The 18,314-nt window shown below is 56.8% G+C and overlaps 1 protein-coding gene across 1 annotated transcript; it reads right to left on the reverse strand.

Moving 5' to 3' along the window:
- Positions 1-10,749: 10,749 nt before the first annotated feature.
- Positions 10,750-14,063, reverse strand: FEV (FEV transcription factor, ETS family member). Its single transcript, XM_062201943.1, has 3 exons — positions 13,863-14,063; positions 13,088-13,162; positions 10,750-11,336 (listed from the first exon to the last, which is right to left on the reverse strand). Exons 1-3 carry the CDS (start codon positions 13,912-13,914, stop codon positions 10,750-10,752), a joined length of 714 nt encoding a protein of 237 aa, XP_062057927.1. The 5' UTR covers positions 13,915-14,063.
- Between the last annotated feature and the right edge of the window lie 4,251 nt (positions 14,064-18,314).

The following is an 18,314-nucleotide window of genomic DNA, read 5'->3' on the forward strand; positions in this document are numbered from 1 at the left end:
TATATATATATATATATATATATACACACACACACACACACACATAGACAGAGAGAGAAAGAGGGAGAGAGAGAGAGATCCCATCCTATGGCTCACAGGACTGGGCCAGATCAAAGTTAGGATCCAGGAACTCCATTGAGGCCTCCCATGTGGATGCAGGGACCCAAGCACTTGGGCCATCCTCTACTGCCTTCCCAGGTGCTTTAGCAGGGAGTTGGATTGGAAGCGGAGCAGCCAGGACTTGAACCAGCACTCTGATATGGGATGCTGGCATTGTAAGCAGTAGCTTAACTTGCCTCACCACAGTGTGGGTTCCTGCTGGTTGCAATTACTTTTCTTGCTTTTACAGTGTTCTAGGAGAAGCAGAGATTCCTTTGTGTGCTGATCTCATACCTTGCTGGAATATTCTTAGTTCAGCTTTCTAGCTGAATCTCTTGGATGTCTCCCTGGGATTTCTTTTCATCCCCTGAATTTAAAAGTAGTGTGTGGGCTGTTGCTGTGGTGCAGTCAATTGAGCTGCTGGTTGTGAGAAAGCAGTAGGAGATGGCCCAAATGCTTGGACCTTTGCACCCATGTGGGAGGAGAATGGCCCAAGTACTTGGATTTCTTCTACCCATGGGAGTAGAGACCAGGATGGAGTTTCTGGCTCCTGGCTTTGTCTTGGCCCAGCCCTGGCTATTGCTGGGAAGTGAATCAACAGATGGAAAAGCTTTCTCTCTGTCTCTCCCTCTCTATCATTCTGCCTTTTAAATCAATCAATCGATAAATAAGTAAATAAGAAACGGGGGCTGGTGCTGTCACGTAGTTGGCTAAGCCTCTGCCTGCAGTGCCAGCATCCCATGTGGGTGCAGGTTCGAGTCTTGGCTGCTCCTCTTCTGATTCAGCTCTCTGCTATGGGCTGGGAAAGCAGTGGAAGACGTCCCAAGTGCTTGGGCCCCTGAACCCCTGTGGGAGACTCAGAAGAAGCTCCAGGATCCTGACTTCAGATTGGCCCAGCTCTGGCCATTGTGGCCACTTGGAGAGTGAACCAGCAGATGGAAGACCTCTTTCTCTGTGTCTCCCTCTCTGTCTGTAACTTTGCCTCTCAAATAAATAAATAAATAATCTTTTTTTTTTTTAAAAAAAAGAAAGGCAGTGTGATGTGATGTACAGAACAAGAGTCAGAGGTTTAATATCTCCTCCACTGTTTGCGGGCTGTTGCTCTAAGACAGTCATTCTACCTCTCTGAATTTCCATTTCTCATCTAGAGACAGAAAGAAAGGAACTCAGATGTGTTGCGTCTATCAGATGCCTATCGCAGGAATGACAATATGACTGTTGTTAGGGTGACAACTGTTGCTATGGTAGTGAGTGCTATTCAGCAAGATTGACAGGGGAAAGGGGGCGGAGCCAGAGTCTAGAATGAGGCCCTAGGATGCTGTGATCAGCTCTGCTGGTCCCTGAGGCAGTGAGGAGCCCTGGAGGCCTGGGCCTCCCATGAGTTCTCTTGTGACCTGGGTGACACGTGTTTACTCCTGGCTACCATGCCAGGGCCCCGGTGGGACCCACGTGCCTCTCTGTGGAAGGCCAGCCAGGGGATTTGCTTCAGCTGCTGGAGTCTACATACTGGAGCCCACCTGGCCCAGCATTCCTGAGGCCAGGCGCCTCCTGTGCCTCCTCCTGTGCTTCCATAACTCACCTACTTGGTGACCTGGGAGAGGAGAGGGGCATCTTGGGACACTAGAATGGCCCTAAGAATAATGCAGGGTGCCAGTGCCTGTGCTAATACCCACGCAACAGGGTGTAGTGGCAGCTTAGAAATATCCTAAGATTTTTGGCAAATCTTCACCACAGGACCTTGAAACTTTTTGTTTGTCTGTCATACAGGAATAGTAACAATCCTCTCATTACTAAAGACTCTGTTGCATGTTGGGGAACGCAGGTCTGTGAGTGCACCTCGTAAGCTGCTGAAGGGAGTAAGTGCGAGGTGACCCTGAGTCTGGCCCTCCGGCGCAGGTCAGACATGCCCATCGCACAGGCATGTATGCAAGGCAGACCCCTAAAACTGCCAAAGCTGGAAAACCAAAGCAAGAGCTGGGGCATCAGGAAGGTGATCCCAGGAAAGGAGGATGGATTCCGGAGGTTGCCACCACAGTCGGACCCTCCCCACTCTCCCCATCCATCTCCCTGCCTGGTGTCACCCTCCATTTCTCAAAGGACACACTGCCTGCAACCTCCCTAAAAGCATCCTGCCGTGTTGCTAGGCAACCTGGCCTCCTCCTCCAGTGAAGGGAGCAGCGCTCAGGGCCTGGCCTTCCAGCCTTTCTTAGCTGCTCCCTCCCCCAGGCTCAAGGCTGGAGCTCCTCTGACTTGGAGGGAGTGCTGGACCGCAGCACTGGAACATCAGAGTGGTGGGAAAAGGTCCTTGGTTGAAGGGCAGATGTCCACTTCTGGGCTGTGCCATGCTGGGGGCGTGGACAGCCGCGGAGCAGCCACCTGTGCTGGGCTCTTTAGGTGCATGCTCTGTCCAGGTACTCCTTAGGTGCTTTGGGGGTTGGCTCTGTCCTTGCAGCCAACCACAAGGTAACCAGCCCAGAGAGAACCAGTGGCCTTCTGAGCTCCATGGGAAATGGGCTGGGTTTGAAGCCTTGTCCAGTGAAGTCAGACTGGATACAGACTCTGCCCTGCCCTTTTCCACTGTGCTACTTTGGACAAGTGCCTCAATTTTCTCATTTATAAAGTGGATTGTTGTAAAGATCAGGTGTGATTTGGGGGCGGGTGTTTGGCCCAGCGATTGGAACACCTGCATCCCATACCTGGAGGGCCTGGGTTCAAGCCCCAGCTCCACTTCTGATTCCAGCTGCCGGCTAATGTGCACCCTGAGGAACAGCAGAGATGGCCCAGTACCTGGATCCCTGCCACCCACATGGCAGACCAGGACTGAGTTTTGGCCTCCTGGCTTCAGCCTGACCCAAACCCAACTGTGTGGACATTTGGGGAGTGAGCCAATGGATGGGAGATTTCTCCCCCTCTCTCTTTCTGTCTCTCTGCCTTTTAAGTAAATAAAACAACTTTAAGTTGTAATGCGATTTGAGTATAGTTATGGTGATGTCAGTTGCTATAACAAAAAACCTTCTCACTTCGATTTCATGATTCCAGATTTCACACGATAACCATGGAAGTAAGCAATAGTACCATTCATACTTTATTTTTATTAGAGATTTATTTATTTATTTGAAAATCAAGAGTTACAGGGAGAGAGAGAGAGAGAGAGAGAGAGAGAGAGGTCGTCCATCCACTGGTTCACTCCTCAAATGGCTGTACCGGCTAGAGCTGGATCTGAAGCCAGGAGGCAGGAGCCAGGAGCTTCTTCTGAGTCTCCCACGTGGGTTCAGGGGCCCAAGGACTTGGGCCATCTTCCATTACTTTCCCAGGCGATTAGCAGAGAGCTTGATTGGAAATGGAGCAGCTGGGACTCAAACTGGCGCCCATATGAGATGCCGGCATTGCAGACGGCAGCTTAACCTTCTGTGTCACAGCACTGACCCCATGCTATTCACATTGTAGAAGAGGAAACTGAGTCTCAGGATGGTGTAGACCCAGGAGGCCGCTTCAAACATTCGTGGAAAATGGAATTAAAAGCTAAGTTCATTTTGGTACAAGAGATTTTGAAATGCACACATACTTTTTTACAATATGCATTTTCTATGGACTTTTGGAAGTAGCCTCACATCCCCCAAAGCACCTAAGGGGTACCTGGGTGAGAGGTAACTCAGCCAGCGCATGCTCTTGCTGCCCCACACAGAAGTACAGATGTTCTGGGTTTGGGAGGCCAAGGCAGGCGATGATGGGTGTGGCTCTGTAATCACTGCAGCCATGGGGCCCAGGACAAGGTCTGGACTGGCAGGAAAAGTAACAGGCCACCCGAGTGCCTCTCCAGGGTGCATGGAGGGGGTCTGGTTGAGACTAAATGGGGAGATGGAAGGGCAGGTGCTGGCTTTTTTTTTTTATTATTTATTTTTGACAGGCATAGTGGACAGTGAGAGAGAGAGAGACAGAGAGAAAGGTCTTCCTTTGCCGTTGGTTCACCCTCCAATGGCCGCTGCGGCCGGTGCATCTCGCTGATCCGAAGCCAGGAGCCAAGTGCTTCTCCTGGTCTCCATGGGGTGCAGGCCCCAAGGACTTGGGCCATCCTCCACTGCACTCCCGGGCCATAGCAGAGAGCTGGTCTGGAAGATGTGCAACCGGGACAGAATCCGGCGCCCCGACCAGGACTAGAACCCGGGGTGCCGGCGCTGCAAGCGGAGGATTAGCCTGTTGAACCATAGCGCCAGCCTGGTGCTGGCTTTTTTTAAAAAAAAATCTGTTTAATAAAAAAAAAAAATGGGGCAGGCATTTGGTGTAGCAGTTAAGAGGCTATTTGGTACACCTGAATTCTATATCCTAATGTCTGGGTTCAAGTCCCAGCTCCACTTCCAATTCAGCTTCCTGCTAATGAACACCTGGAAAGCAGCAGGCAATGGCTCAAGCACTTGGTTCTACACCACTTATATGGGATACATGGATTGAGTTCTGGGCTCCTTGCTTAGGTCTGGCCCAATGCTGCCTGTTGTGGACATCAGGGAATGAACCAGAGGGGATGAAGATTCTCTGTCTGTTCTCCAAATAAATAAAAATAAATTTAAAAAATTTTTTATTTTTTTTTAAATTTTTTTATTATTATTTTTTGACAGGCAGAGTGGACAGTGAGAGAGACAAAGAGAAAGGTCTTCCTTTTGCCATTGGTTCACCCTCCAATGGCCGCCGCGGTAGGTGCGCTGCTGCCGGCGCACCGCGCTGATCCGATGGCAGGAGCCAGGTGCTTCTCCTGGTCTTCCATGGGGTGCAGGGCCCAAGCACTTGGGCCATCCTCCACTGCACTCCCTGGCCACAGCAGAGAGCTGGCCTGGAAGAGGGGCAACCGGGACAGGATCGGCGCCCCAACCGGGACTAGAACCCGGTGTGCCGGCGCCACAGGCAGAGGATTAGCCTATTGAGCCACGGCGCTGGCCTAAATTTTAAAAATTTTAAATTAAAATAGAAAACATTTTTATATGCACCAAGGTACTTATATAATCATGTGATCTTTATAGCAACTGTATGAGATAGGTTCTGTTATTAGCATGTCCATTTCACAGGTGAGATAGTTGAGGCACACTGCAGTAAAGTAAGTTGCTTAAGGTCACACAACTGGTGACAGAGCCAACACTAAAAACCAGAAAGCCCAACTCAGAGCGTTTACTCTTTTTTCATTTTATTTTTCATTTGAAAGGCAGAGTTACAGAGAGAAAAGAGACAGAGATCTTCCATCCGCTGGGTTACTCCTCAAATGGTTGCAATGGCCAGGGCTGGGCCAGTTAGCAGGCAGGATCCTGGAACTCCATCCAAGTATCCCACATGAGTGGCAGGGACCCAAGCACTTGAAGCATCTTCTGCTACTTTCCCAGATGCAGTAGCCTGGAGCTGGATCAGAAAATGAGTATGGGATGCTGGCATCACAAGTGGTGGCTTAACCCACCCTTCCACAATGCTGGGACCAAGTCCTTGCTCTTAACCATCGTGTCATGCTGGCTTTAGTTACAAAGGATGGTATGCTAGGATGGAAGGAGATAGCAAACAGGATCCAGCAGGAGGGACTTGTCAGGAAGAGTGACAGTCAACAGGCCATTGAGTCTCTCGCTTGTACACATGAGATGCAGAGAGAATCCTGCCAAGCACCCTGAGGCGGACATGCCACCAAGTCCAGATACACGAAATTGCCACCGCCTCTCTCCCATTTGGGGCTTACAGGCAGAGAACAAGCTGTAGGGCCAGTTAGGAAAGCAAAGGCTTGCAAAATATGATGAGGCAACAAAACAATCTCTGGTGTGTGCTTGTTTAAGTTGATTTTCATTTTCTAAAAATATTTATTTCACTTACTTGAAAGGCAAACTGACAAGAGGGAGGGAGGTAGAGTCAGAGGGAGATAGAGATGATAGAGATAGAGATAGAGATAAAGATAGAGATAGAGAGAGGTTGATCTCGCATCAGCTGGTTTGTTCGCTGTATGCCCTCAACAGCCAGAACAGAGCCAGGGCAAATCCAGGAGCCTGGAACTCCATCTAGGTTTTCCTGTTCGTGGCAGGAACCTAATTACCGGGCCATCATTTGCTGCCTTCCAGGCTGATTTGGAAAGCTGGATTGGAGGCCAGGACTCAACTGGAACGTTGCTATGGATTGCAGGCATCCCAAGTGACAGTTTGAGCCATTGTGCCACATGGCCCACCCTGATTTCTTTCCTTCTTATTTTTTTTAAGATTTATTTATTTATTTATTTAAGGGGCATACAGAGAGAGGGAGAGATAGAAAGAGAGATTTTCCATCTGCTGGTTCATTCCCCAAATAGCCACAATGGCTGGAGCTGAGCTGATCCGAAGCCAGGAGCCAGGAGCTTCTTCCGAGTCTCCCACGTGGGTGCAGGGGCTCAAGGACTTGGGCCGTTCTCTACTGCTTTCCCAGGCCACAGTAGAGAGCTGGATCAGAAGTAGAGCAGCTAGGACTCAAACCTGCATCCATATGGGATGCAGGCACTGCAGGCCGTGGTTTACCCGTCACGCTACAGTGCCAGCCACCCCTGTTTTATTTCTTATCAGGCACAATTACATTTTGTTATCAGACAGGGACTAAGCCAAGAACCCTTACAGGACAAGCTTTCAATTTGTCCTTTATAACCAGTTGTCTTTTGTCATGAGCAGACCGTTAGGTGTGTGCACCTGCTATGGGCAAGCCCTGGGTCACGCTTCTGTGAGGAAGAAGCTCCCTAGGAGGCCTAGCAAGAGGAGTTCTGGTAGGAGGGGGAGGACTTGTGCTCTGGGGTCACAGGTGGGCCAGCCTCTGACTCCCCTGAGCTTCTGTTTCTTTATATGAAAATAGAGGTGACCACCCCGCCTGGCAAGGTTGTGGCCAGGTCAAAGGAGTTGGATCCTGTAAAACACCAGCATGTGGCAGAGCCTGGGGCAGAGTTGGGTTGGCTGAATAGCTAGGCATATATATTAAATGTTTTTTTAAGCATCTTGATTTTTCTCTTTAAAAATTTTTATTTAAACATCCAGAGAGACACAGAAGACAGAGTAACCTCCTGTGTACCTGTTCATCCTCCAAATGCCTGCAACAGTTAGGGCTGGACCAGGCTGAAGCCAGCAACCAGGAACTCAACCCGGGTCTCCTTTGTGGATGACAGGGATCCAATCGCTTGAACACTCACTGCTGCCTCCCAGTGAAAGTCCTCCCAGGAAGCTGGACTCGGGAGCAGAGCTGGAACTTGCCCAGGCACTGCAGGCATCCCAAGAACCATCTAAATGCTGGCCAAAGGCTCACTCCTGGTTAGTTACAGTTTTAGTATTAGCAGATCCACTTGACATGAATTATAAAAAGTCCCAAGCAATATGCCGAAGTGAGTTCTGGTGCATTTTAAAGACATGTTGAAGAAAAGATGGAGGCCAGGCAAGCAGCTGGCTTTGAGAAATGACATCACAGCAACCCCCTGGGATGTGTCCACAGCCACTTGAGCTAATGTGAGAAAATGCTCTGCACACTTAGGGCCCCAGGTGGCGCTGTTGCCATGCGACTGCGCATGGCTGAGTGTGGACAAGGATGTCCTCAGGTGGCTTGTTAGCAGGACTCCGGGTTCCATCTGCAAGAGATGGCAGGTGGGGCTTAGGGTACATGGAGCACCCCCTGTTGGAGGAGACCTGGGTGTGCACAATCTTTAAAAGCGAGGAGACCAAAGGCCACTCAAGGCAAAGAAGTCACTCAGAGCAGCTGGGAAGGGTCTGGCAGAGGACACAGGTCCTAGAACCGGCCCCTGAGACTTTGGCCAGCGCACGGAACATCTTGGGCCTTGGTTTATTTCTCTTCCAGACAAAGCATGACAAACGGCGGAGGCGAAGTCACTTTGTAAACACTGTGGTGCAAACGTACAGTCGGGGGTGGGGGAGTGAGCTGAATCTTCATCAACGATCAGTACAACAGGGAATGCAGAGGGGCTGGTCCTGGACTGGGAGGGGGGAGCGATGGTGGGATCAGTAACTGGCAGGACAAGGGGCTAAGGGTCCATGAGGACAGGACTGGAGCACTGGGAAGCTGAGTGCGGGGTGAGAGAGTGGCTTCTCGAGGGACTGTCCGCGAGGCGGCACCATCTCAAGACCACAGTAACTCAGCGCTTGGAGGGATCACAGAGCTGGGGAGGCAGCAGGGCTGAGCTGGGCTGCAACACAGGATGTGCATCTAAAGGAGGCCCAGGCTGGAGTCATAAATCACATCTGATGGGCACTGTCCGGTTACTTGCTTTCGAGGGACAGAGAGAATCTAGTGACTCCTGAGGTCGCACGGAGCAGGGGAGTTAGAAAACCCCCGGTTTGGCCTATTTTAACACAATAAGGATGGAACCCCAGAGGATGTGAGCCCCCAGGTCAGAAGTTCCTCCAGTCCAACTTCCCCCAGCTGCCAACGGTGACCGAGTCCCTCCTCCACCAACTCACAAGTCTCAAGGTTGAAGTCACCCGAGTCTGTCGCCTCCCTCGCGGCTCCCTGAAGGCTCTGCGGAACACCAGTGAGGGGCAGCTCATCTACCATGGCAGAGGTTCTCCCGTGGATTGGGGCCACATCTGTCCTACCCACGCTTCCCCCACGTGTCCTGCTACTGCTCTGGGTCCCCTCCCTCAGGACAGCTGCCCTGACCCTTCCCCGCCCGTCTTCCTTTCCATCCCTTGCACTGTGGGTGTGTGCCCAGCATTCTTCCTCCTTCCTTCCCAGGTTGGCCCCGCGCGTGTGTGGCCCTGCTCCCTTCTCTCTTCCTAGCTGCCATGGCTCCACAGCGCCCCAGGGACCACGTGGCCCGCCACATATCAATTTAGCGCTGCATTGCCCAAGAAAGCACTGATTTATAATATCTCGACCAGGTCACCCCCTCTTTGCCAAGACTCATACTCTGGCCTCTTGTTTCATTTTACGAACCCGCATGCCTTGCTAGGAAATTTCATTTATTACACTCAGGCTGCAATCCTTAGTGGCCCGGATCATTCTAGAACCTGGCTCTGCTCCCCAGTGTGTTCCCTCTCCCTCCCAGCTTCCGCTCCCGCCCCCAGCACCACTGTGAAGAGAACCTCCCCATGGTTCATGTATGCTATAAGCAAAGATGGTGACAGTTACCAGTACCGCCTCCGTGGAGTGGGACTCCAGGTGACGTCACCCCACCCTCCACCCTTACACTCTTCATCCAATATAAGACGACGATGTTATGTGCGCTTTCCAAATTTTCTGCCCCAACTGTATGTTATTTGGACAACCAGGGAAAATGCGAAAATGAGTTATAAGGCTTTGCCTTGGTGGATTGTTCAGCAAGCAGCCCCACCCCCACCCGTGCCTGGATTCCCGCCTTCCACCTGCTCTTCCCCTCCTTACCCAAGGGGCACGGGAAACGGTCAGCTGCCCCGTGGGGGCCCAGGGCAACCCCTTACCCCCAGAAGGAACCTTTGGCCCTTGGGAAAGAAATACCCGGACCACGGGGAAGGGGGAGCGGCTGTCACTTCCGGCACCTTGCCCGGGGTTGTTTGCCTGTAAGGGGAGGCGTTTTTCGGCAATTTTCCTGCCACGGCGTTTGGGTGACCGCGTGAAGCCATCAGGGCCGTGGCCGCGGCATTCAGAAAGGCCTGTAGGTGTGGGCCCTCTCGGCCTCCAGACCTGGGATGCAGGGCAAGGGTTCCCTTCTTCGCCCTCTTTGAAGGCCAGAGCAGGTCTGAAGGCTACCAGGTCCTCCCAACCTCAATCTGGTGCCACACCCGAGGGTCCGCCCCGCGGCGGCGCCAAAGCCCGCCTGGGTTTAGGATTAAAACCAGGCCCCGGCTTCCCCTCCTTCGGCCAGCAGAGGGCGCGCTCCGCCCGCGATTAGCAGGCGCCGCGGCGAGCCGGGGCTGGGGGCCGCGGCCGGGAGCGCCCTTGGGAACAAGAAGAGGCAGATGCTGAGATAGGGGTGGCGCAGAGTGACAGCACGATGGGGAGGGCTGGGCATGGAGAGGCTGCGGGCAGCTTGAGGTGGGACAGGTGGGCTGGAGCCCGAGAGGAGGGGAGGGGCAGACGGAAGCCCGGTGCGCCCGCGTCTTGCTCAGAGAAGGAGCCCACCCGCCGGCGTCCGGCGTTGTGGCCCGCAGCCCCCCGGCCTCCGCGGCGGGCCTTTCTGCTCTGGCCTGAGCCGAGCCCCATCCTCCTTCCCCACGCTGAACGAAGGTTCGGGTGCAGTCAAGAACAGAGAGGCGGCGGCGGGGAGCGCGGGAGCTTTAATGGGGGCTGGAAGGGAACAGAGCCCCGCCGGGCCCTCCTGGGGGGGCGGGGGGCGTGCGCCACCGGAGTGGTCTCCACCTGCCTGCTCCGTCCCGGGAGGCAGGAGGACAGTGAGAGGCCTCCACGTGCCGGGATGCGGGCAGAAACAGGAAACGGTCACGAGGCCAGGCGAGGGGCAGGTGGAGGAGGGACAAAGAGTCAAGGGGCCGGGGCGGGTGCAGCAGGGGGCGAGTCTAGAGTCACAGGAAAGTTGGGGAGGCCGCCGGGGGTCTGCCCCGGGGCTGGGGGCGGCCTGGCGAGGGCCGTCTGGGCTCCAGGATCGCGGAGGGAAGCTCCGGGTCCCCTCCCCGGGCCTGGGTGCGTCGGGCGAGGCTCAGCACGTAGGGGAGGCCGAGTGGCACCCCGCCGCCCCGTCTAGTGGTAATGGCCCCCCAAGTGCGAGGCGGCCGCCACGGCGCCGAAGGGCCCGGGCGGCGGCTGCAAGCCCGGGCTCGGATAGAGAGCGGCGGTGGCGGCGGCGGTGGCGGCGGGGCCCGGCCCCGGCCAGTAGGAGAAGCCGGCGGGCGCGACGCCGGCCGAGGCGGCCATGAGGTTGAGTTTGGAGAGGCCGGGGAAGGGCAGCGGGGCGAGGCCGGCGGGCAGCTTGTAGAGCGCCCCGTCCTGGGCGGCGGCGGCCGCGGCGGCGGCGGCGGCCGCGGCGTGGGCGTGCGCGGGCGGCGGCTGGCAGGCCTGCGCCAGGCCCTGGAAGTCGAAGCGGTAGGCGTAGCGCTTGCCGTGCACCTTGCTCATGATGTTCTTGTCGTAGTAGTAGCGCAGCGCGCGGCTCAGCTTGTCGTAGTTCATGTTGGGCTTGCTCTTGCGCTCGCCCCAGCGCCGCGCCACCTCGTCCGGGTCGGTGAGCTTGAACTCGCCGTGGCCGCCCTCCCACGCGATGCAGCCGGCGTTCGCGCGGTCCGCCAGCAGCTCCAGCAGAAACTGCCACAGCTGGATCTGCCCGCTGCCTGTGGGGCACGGGGAGGGGGGGTGGTCAGCCACAGGCCGCCCGGAGAGGAGGCTGCAATGGGAGGAACAGGAAACCGACCCAGCCCGGCGGCAGGCGGGAGCCGGCACGGCCAACCGTGGCCGCTGCAGCTGGAGTCGTTGGCCAGCTAGGGGCCGCTTAGGCCATTTCGCAGTTCGGCACAATGGACGTTCGGCTCCCACTTAGGAGGACGAAGCCCCCGGGACCCGTGGACAATGGGGAGAGAAGAGGAAGCACCGTAGTATTCTCCCCACGAATGCGACAGCGGCACCATCGTGCGCAGGGGCCAGCTACCAGCCCCGAACCGCCATGGAGTCCGTGAGCCCTTCTTCAGGGCAGGGCCTGTCCTGAAGCACAGAGCAGGTGAATGGACTGCCCTCCCCGCCCCCCTCCGCTGGACCAGAAGGGAAGAGGCTGGCGAGCGGCCGAGCAGCCGCAGGCCCCTGGCCACTCCTGGAGGAGGTCCAGCCATGCCCCAGCCCCCGGAAGGCCCGAGACCAAACAGGCCCTGCCTGAGATGGGGTGGTGACTGTCTTCCCGGGGACACCATGTCAGATAGGAGCCAGGACAGTGGCCCACCATAGGTGAGAAGAGGCCTCCTGTGAAGTGTGCAGAGCTAGGAGTCAATCTCTTTTTTCGGATCAGGCAGGACCCCCGGTGCTAAGGTGCCCTTAATTGCCAGGGGCCGATGAACTGCTCCGAGGAGCAGGGTAGGATTGGGAAGCGAGGGTGCCTGGCTCTGGCCTCCTCTTCTGCGGGATTTCAGGGTAAGGAGGTTTTTCCTGGTTATGCAGGAGGTGAGAGTGGGAGCCCAGAATTCCTGCTCCCCGAGAAAAATCTTGACACGCTCCCTCTTTTGAAATAAAACGGTTTTCCTCCACGTCATCTGACTATTCTTCCGATCCTGCGGGGTGAACCTCTCTCCTTTGCATGCGACCCTCCCAGACCCCAGATGCTGCCCTTGCGCCATAATTTCAACCCCGGTCACACCCAGCCAGCTCAGCGAGGATGTTCGGTTTTAGGGTCAGAAGCAAGGGAAGATTCAGATGAAACCGTGCACCTGACACCCATGGCTGACTGCCATCAGTGGCTTGGAAGCCCGTTCTTAAAAGGCATTGTAATTGCTCCTGGATAAAGCAGTTTGCCTATCTCGTTTTTTGTGGTTACTGTAACTTAGTGAAATCTGGGGAACCAGCTGGGGCAGGGGTACCACCTGTGGTGAGGCACGGCTTGTGGAACCAGCCGCCACAGGGTGGTATACTGACCTGGAGCTTGCTAGAGGTGAACAGATCGCTGTCCAGTGCGCTGTCCAGTGCAGCAGGGCCCTGGCCAGGGGCTAATGGCTGGACAGCCCCATGTGGTGGAGGAGGGATTTTCTGGGTCCCTTTGCAATCCATGCTGTGGCCATGTACTCCTGCTGCCAGCAGGGACTGGAGCCAAGGGCCTCAGCTGTGGACCCAAAGCCTGGAATACCCTACTCTGCAGAAACACAGTATCCTCTTCACCTGCCCTTGTTCGCAAGTCCAGCGCTGGGACTGGCAAACGCAGGGGCCAAAGGCCGAGTGACTGGCTCCCCAGGGGCCCCTCCCAAGGGCCCTGTGCTTCCCAGAGCCCAGGGTGCACCTCGCTCCCATCCTCTCTTGGGGTGCCCGGGGGCGCCGGCGGCTCCCCTCTTGTCGGCCCGGCGGCTGCCCTCGCCTCTCCACGCTCCCAGTGCGCCGTCCAGCTCACCTTTCTGCACCGCGGGGCTCAGCGGCCCCCAGCCGGGGCTCTTCCCTTCCTTGAAGAGGCTGTCTCCGACGGGATCTGAGGCAGCAGGAGAAAAGGTGGGCGGGGGTGAAGGTGGCGACTTTGACCTAGGGAACCCGCGGCCAAGTCTGGAGGGGAGATGCCATGGACCCCAGGCTCGAGGCTGGGGGCCCTGGGGCCACCGGGCTCCTCCTCCTGGAGCCGTCCCCGGCGCGCGCCGCGCGGAGCTCCTCTGTGGAGCCCAAGTCAGGAAACGCGTCCAGGAAAAAGGAAATCCGCTTTCCGAAGGGGCCGGCTGGAGCTTTATAAAGCCGGGCGGGTATTGCGCCAGCCGAGCCGCAGCGCGGAGCCCATTCGGGAGAAGAGGAGGGCGCCTGGAGCGCCGGGCCGGCGCGAGTGCTCGCAGCACGAAGGTGAGGAGCCGCGAGGGCGCAGGGTCGACGCCCGGCGGACCGCAGCCTCCCGCACGGCTCGAACACGTAGTCCTCTACCACGCCGAAGACCCCAGCTTCCCTTACCAGGCCCCCAGTCTGCTCACTTGGAGTCCTTTGGATCCCACGCTGACCCCCCCAACACCCCCCCCCCCGCAGCTCTCTCCCTGCCCTTTTAGGTTCCCCCGAACGCCCTACATTGTAATCAGACCTCCCAGCAATCTGATTCTGCGGACCGCGGCCCCTTCCCTGGGACCCTGGCACCCCCTTCCCACGCCCGAGCCCAGGGTCCCGGCGCCTCCAGCCCCGGGCTGCTCCCTGAGTACCTGGCAGGTACATGTTGATCAGCAGGGGCTGGGAGGCGCCGCTCTGTCTCATCGCTGCCGGGGGACTGGGCGGTGGGAGATGGGGGAGGGGAGGGGGGGGACCGGGGAGCGTCAGGCTTTGCGCTCCAGGGCACCGGTCCCCGCCCGAGGCGACCGCGGGTGACAGGCAGGAGGAGACGGCGCCGGGTCCAGCAGGGCCTGGCGGGAGGGGGCAGTCCGGGTGTGGCGGGGATGGCGAAGGTGGGGGTGGGGGTCCTGGAGCGGCGCTCCCAGCTACCGGGCCGCTTGGAACCCTCGGGCCCCCGCGCGGGCAGGGGCCGCAATTTCCGTTTTAATTAAAGCACGGCCGCCTCGGCCCCCCGGACCCCGCCCCCGCCCCTCTTATCGTCCCATCGCAATAAAGTCTCCAACGCGCCGCGCCACAGCCAAGCGCACGCGGCAGCCCCGCGCGCCCCGCAGCCGGGGAGACGCGGGGGATGGGCCCCCGGGCCGAGCTCTTCGAAGGGGGCCGGGAGCGCCTTTTTTTTCCGCCTCCGTGATTCTCTGCAAACAGTGATGGGGCGGGGGTGTACCCGGGCCCACCTCGGACCCCCACGGCCGGCCGCAGCCCCTCCCCCAGAGCCCTCCTTCGCTCCTGCTCCCGCCCCGTCGCCGCTCGCTCTGCTCCCTCTCCCTCCCCTGCCCCCACCCCACCCGGGTTCCCGTCTCCAGGCTGCGTTATCTGCATCTTCACTTTTAAATTTCCGCTTCCCTCCCTCTCGCCTGTCGCTGCGCTCCGGGCTCGGCAGCCGTTGCTCCCTTTATCTCTGCCCACCCCCGCGCCTTCTCCCGCCTCTTCTCCCTCTCTCCGCTCTGCCCTGGAGACTCAGCCCCTTCCCCGTCTCTCCCTCGCTTTCGCCCCGTCTCCAGACTTTCTACAATCCCCGGGCCTCGGCCCCACCCCGGGCAGCTCCCCTGACAGCTGCAGCTCCCCCCCCCCCCTCCACTCCGTGATCCATCCCCCTCCTGGGGTCCCAGCTCCGCCCTCGGCCCCGCCTCCGTTCTCCCCAGCTGCTGGGTGCCCTCCAGTCTCCTCTCGGCCTCTCCGGTTCTTCTCCCTCCCCTCCACTTAGTCCCCACAGCAGATGAGGTGCGACTCTGCAGAGGGGATCCATGTTGGCTTTGCTTGGTGGGCTCCTGACCCCCTGCCAATCCCCTGGCAACTCTTCTTCCACCGTACACACAGCGCATCCGCCCAGTCAGCCTGATTTTTCCCATTCTGGGCGGGACAGGGAGAAGGATGAAACCGGGCTAGTGTACAGTTGGAGGGCTGAAAGCCCCTTCCAAGAAAGCGAGATCTTTGTCTAACTCATGCAAAGATGCTGATGCGGTTCCCAAGGGGGCTAGAGTCTCTGGGGACCTGTGGGACTTCCTGGAGAGGCAGGTTCACCAGGGGAGATGGCTAACCAAAGGACCTGGGCCAGGAGCCCAGGCAGCATCTATGACTACTGTCGGAATTTGTCTTCTCAAGGCCCTCTCTCTCCCGGCTTGAGTCCAGAGACTGCAGGGGCCTGAGAGTGGGCAGAGCTCCCGGCAGGGTCCCTGCCCCTGGGCGCCCACCCGACGGGAGATGGCTGGAAAGTCCTCTTGTGATGCTAAGGAGTCAGGGAGCATTGTGAAGGCAGAGTGTGAGGGGATCCTTGAGGGATGGGGAAGGTAGCTTTAGGAGGTGGCCGGAATCTGGTGGGAGCAAAGATGAGAGGTTGGGATGTTCTTTGGGGACCAAACTCAGCGCTCTGTCAGAGGGGAGGACCTTGAAGGTGGGGCTTGGATGCTAATCTTTCTCCTTGGGGTGCCGTCTTTTTTTTTTCCCCCCAACCTCTACTGACAGAAACCGAGAAGGAGCAAGGTGTAAGAGCTGGGACAGCCACTTGGAGACTCGCCCACTGAATGCTCTCAGCAGCAGGCATAAGGGAGAGGTGTTCAGAGAGGAGGGTCCTCCCAGGCATCCCAGATCAGCTGCATGGGCTCTGGGTTCCAACCTCCTGGAGGACCCAGGTGCTGGGAAAAGCTGGGGTGAGGGGAGGGTGTCCCCCACTGCCTCTGTGTCTCAACATCCTCCATGCCCTCATACTTTGAGTACAGCCAGGGAGGAGGCCAGTGGGAGTCTGGCAGTTTTCCCCCCATCCCCTCCGACCTCTGGCTGGGTGCTGGTCCCTGGGGCCTTGCAGACACCCCACCCCCAGCCTGTCCAGAATGGAAGGACATAAAGGTGAAAGTTCTCACTCTCAGACTGGCCTCAGACCCCCCACTCCCTAGCTGCTGATAGTTGTGGGGAATGGAGCCTGACCCCTGGATCCAAGAAAACCTAAAACTTTCATGGTGGCAAGGGCTATGGCACTGCACAGAAGGGCACACTGAGATCCAGAGGACCACGACCTGTTCAGGGCCATACGGCCACTTCCTGAACCCATCTTTGTAGATGTTTCCTGGCGCCCACAGAGAATCCTGGCAGGAGGACGGCTCAGCCCAGGGCCTATACCAGATCTCCCTTTCATCCATTGCCTGGTCCTCAAAGCAGACAGCAAGGAGAGAGGCTGCTGGACTCAAGCCAGTTTGTTTTCTATGTTCAACTTCTTACTTCCTCATTTCCTAGTTGTGAAACTTGAGGGAGGGGTATATAACCTTTGAATCCTACCTTTGTCTCCTGGCTGGTAAAATGGGGGTGAGTGTATCTCACATCCAGCATTCTGAGGTTTATATAAAATTACACATGCAGTGCTTAGAACAGGTGCTACACATTGAGCTATGCTTACCATCTCCCTTCCCCAAAGGGACAAGGAGCCTGTGACCAGCCATGAATCTCAGGCCCTTCAGGGACCCATAGAAATTTGGGGCTATTTTGAGGCCTGAGGCTCTTAGCTACAGCTTGTCACCCTCCACTTAGCCTGGATTTGGCTTCAGGAGCCCTGTATTCAAATTCTGGCTTTGTCACCAATTCAGTGGGTGACCTAATCAAAGCTCCTTCCTGGAGCTCTGGTTTTTTAATTGGTGAAATAGATGGGGGAGGGGGGTGTATCAGGATGACCAAAGGCAACAGGGGCTGTGGATTCCAGAGTCCACTCAGGCCCAGAGTTCTTACTCCACCTACAGCTCTGTTCCTTGATCCCCTGACCCAACCCTGTGATCCGTGGAGGGTAAGGAGACAGGATAAGGAGGGCCCTGCATTGACTGCCTGATTTCCCAATGATTTTCCATAACTCTAGAAGCATTTTCAAGGGTTCTCATTGAATCTTTGCAACTATCCCATGAGATGGGCAAGGCAGGCTCCCAGCTCCACCGATGAGGGAATGGAGGGTCTGAGATGCTATGTGCTTGGACCCCTGGTCTGTCTTATGATCCAGGGGGTCTTCCCAAAGGAACAACCGCCTGACTTCATACAGCTGGACCCCAGGAGACTGCCCAGGTCCAATTTTGACAACTCTCCAATATGGCCCTTCCTTGCCTGGGCTAGGCTGATGCTGGACCATTCCTCCCAACTGGTAACTTCAAAACACAAGAATCCCTGAAGGACAGGATGAGCAGAGTCTCAGTGGCCTTGGGAAGGTTCTCCTTATGGGGGATGAGGGTATCTTTATCTGGGGCAGAGAGGGAACTGGGGAAAATCCATACTGGGGCCAGGGGCCCTGGGCTGCTACCATACTCAGCCCCACCATGGCTGTGGGCCATGAACCCAGACACATTGCCTCAGTGGCTGGGGCTTGCCGGTCCTCTGAGGCAGAGGGAGGAGACCAAGAATGAAGAGGAGTTGTTTGGAGCAGCCGAAAGGAAAATGCTTCATAAATGCTGGAGTCCAACACCTTGCAAGGAACTGTGATTTAGAAAAAGGCTCTGGGGGCTGCGTTCACAGAGAGGAAGTCTCCCCCACAGAAGACCCTGGGAGCAGTGGGACTCCCAACTGATTCTTCCTCTGGGAATAGAGAGGCTTCCCTGGCTGGGTAGGAACCAGGGTGAAAAGTAAGACTGGGAATTAGAGAGGAGCCCAATGGAACTTCTGTGCAGGGTTCAGAAAATTCTGTGTGATGGCAGTAGCTGGCCCGGGGAAGCTCTGAGCCCTGCCATGGGGGTGTCTGCCTCCACCTCCAGGGGGTGGGTACAGGTGCCATCTGAGCTGACAATACCCACAGCCCAAGTTGGTGGGTCTTTTCCGGAAGAGTCAGGGACTGCTTGTCCTTAACAAGATCCCAGGGATTCTTTCCGATCCCACCAGATCCCACCCACATACAACCCAAGCCAGTTTATGTTTGAGAGTCAAGGGTCCTGGAGCCTGAGGTGGGGGTCTGATGGATCAGGAGAAACCCTCAGAGGGACGAGGATGGAAGTCACAAACGAGACAGCAAGGAGGCAAGAGAGGCAGGCAGGTTCAGAGGCCTTTATTGAGGGTCCCTAGGGAGGCACCTGGGGCTGGGGAGC

Source organism: Lepus europaeus, chromosome 1, assembly GCF_033115175.1.
Source record: "Lepus europaeus isolate LE1 chromosome 1, mLepTim1.pri, whole genome shotgun sequence".
Classification (NCBI taxonomy): Eukaryota; Metazoa; Chordata; class Mammalia; order Lagomorpha; family Leporidae; genus Lepus; species Lepus europaeus.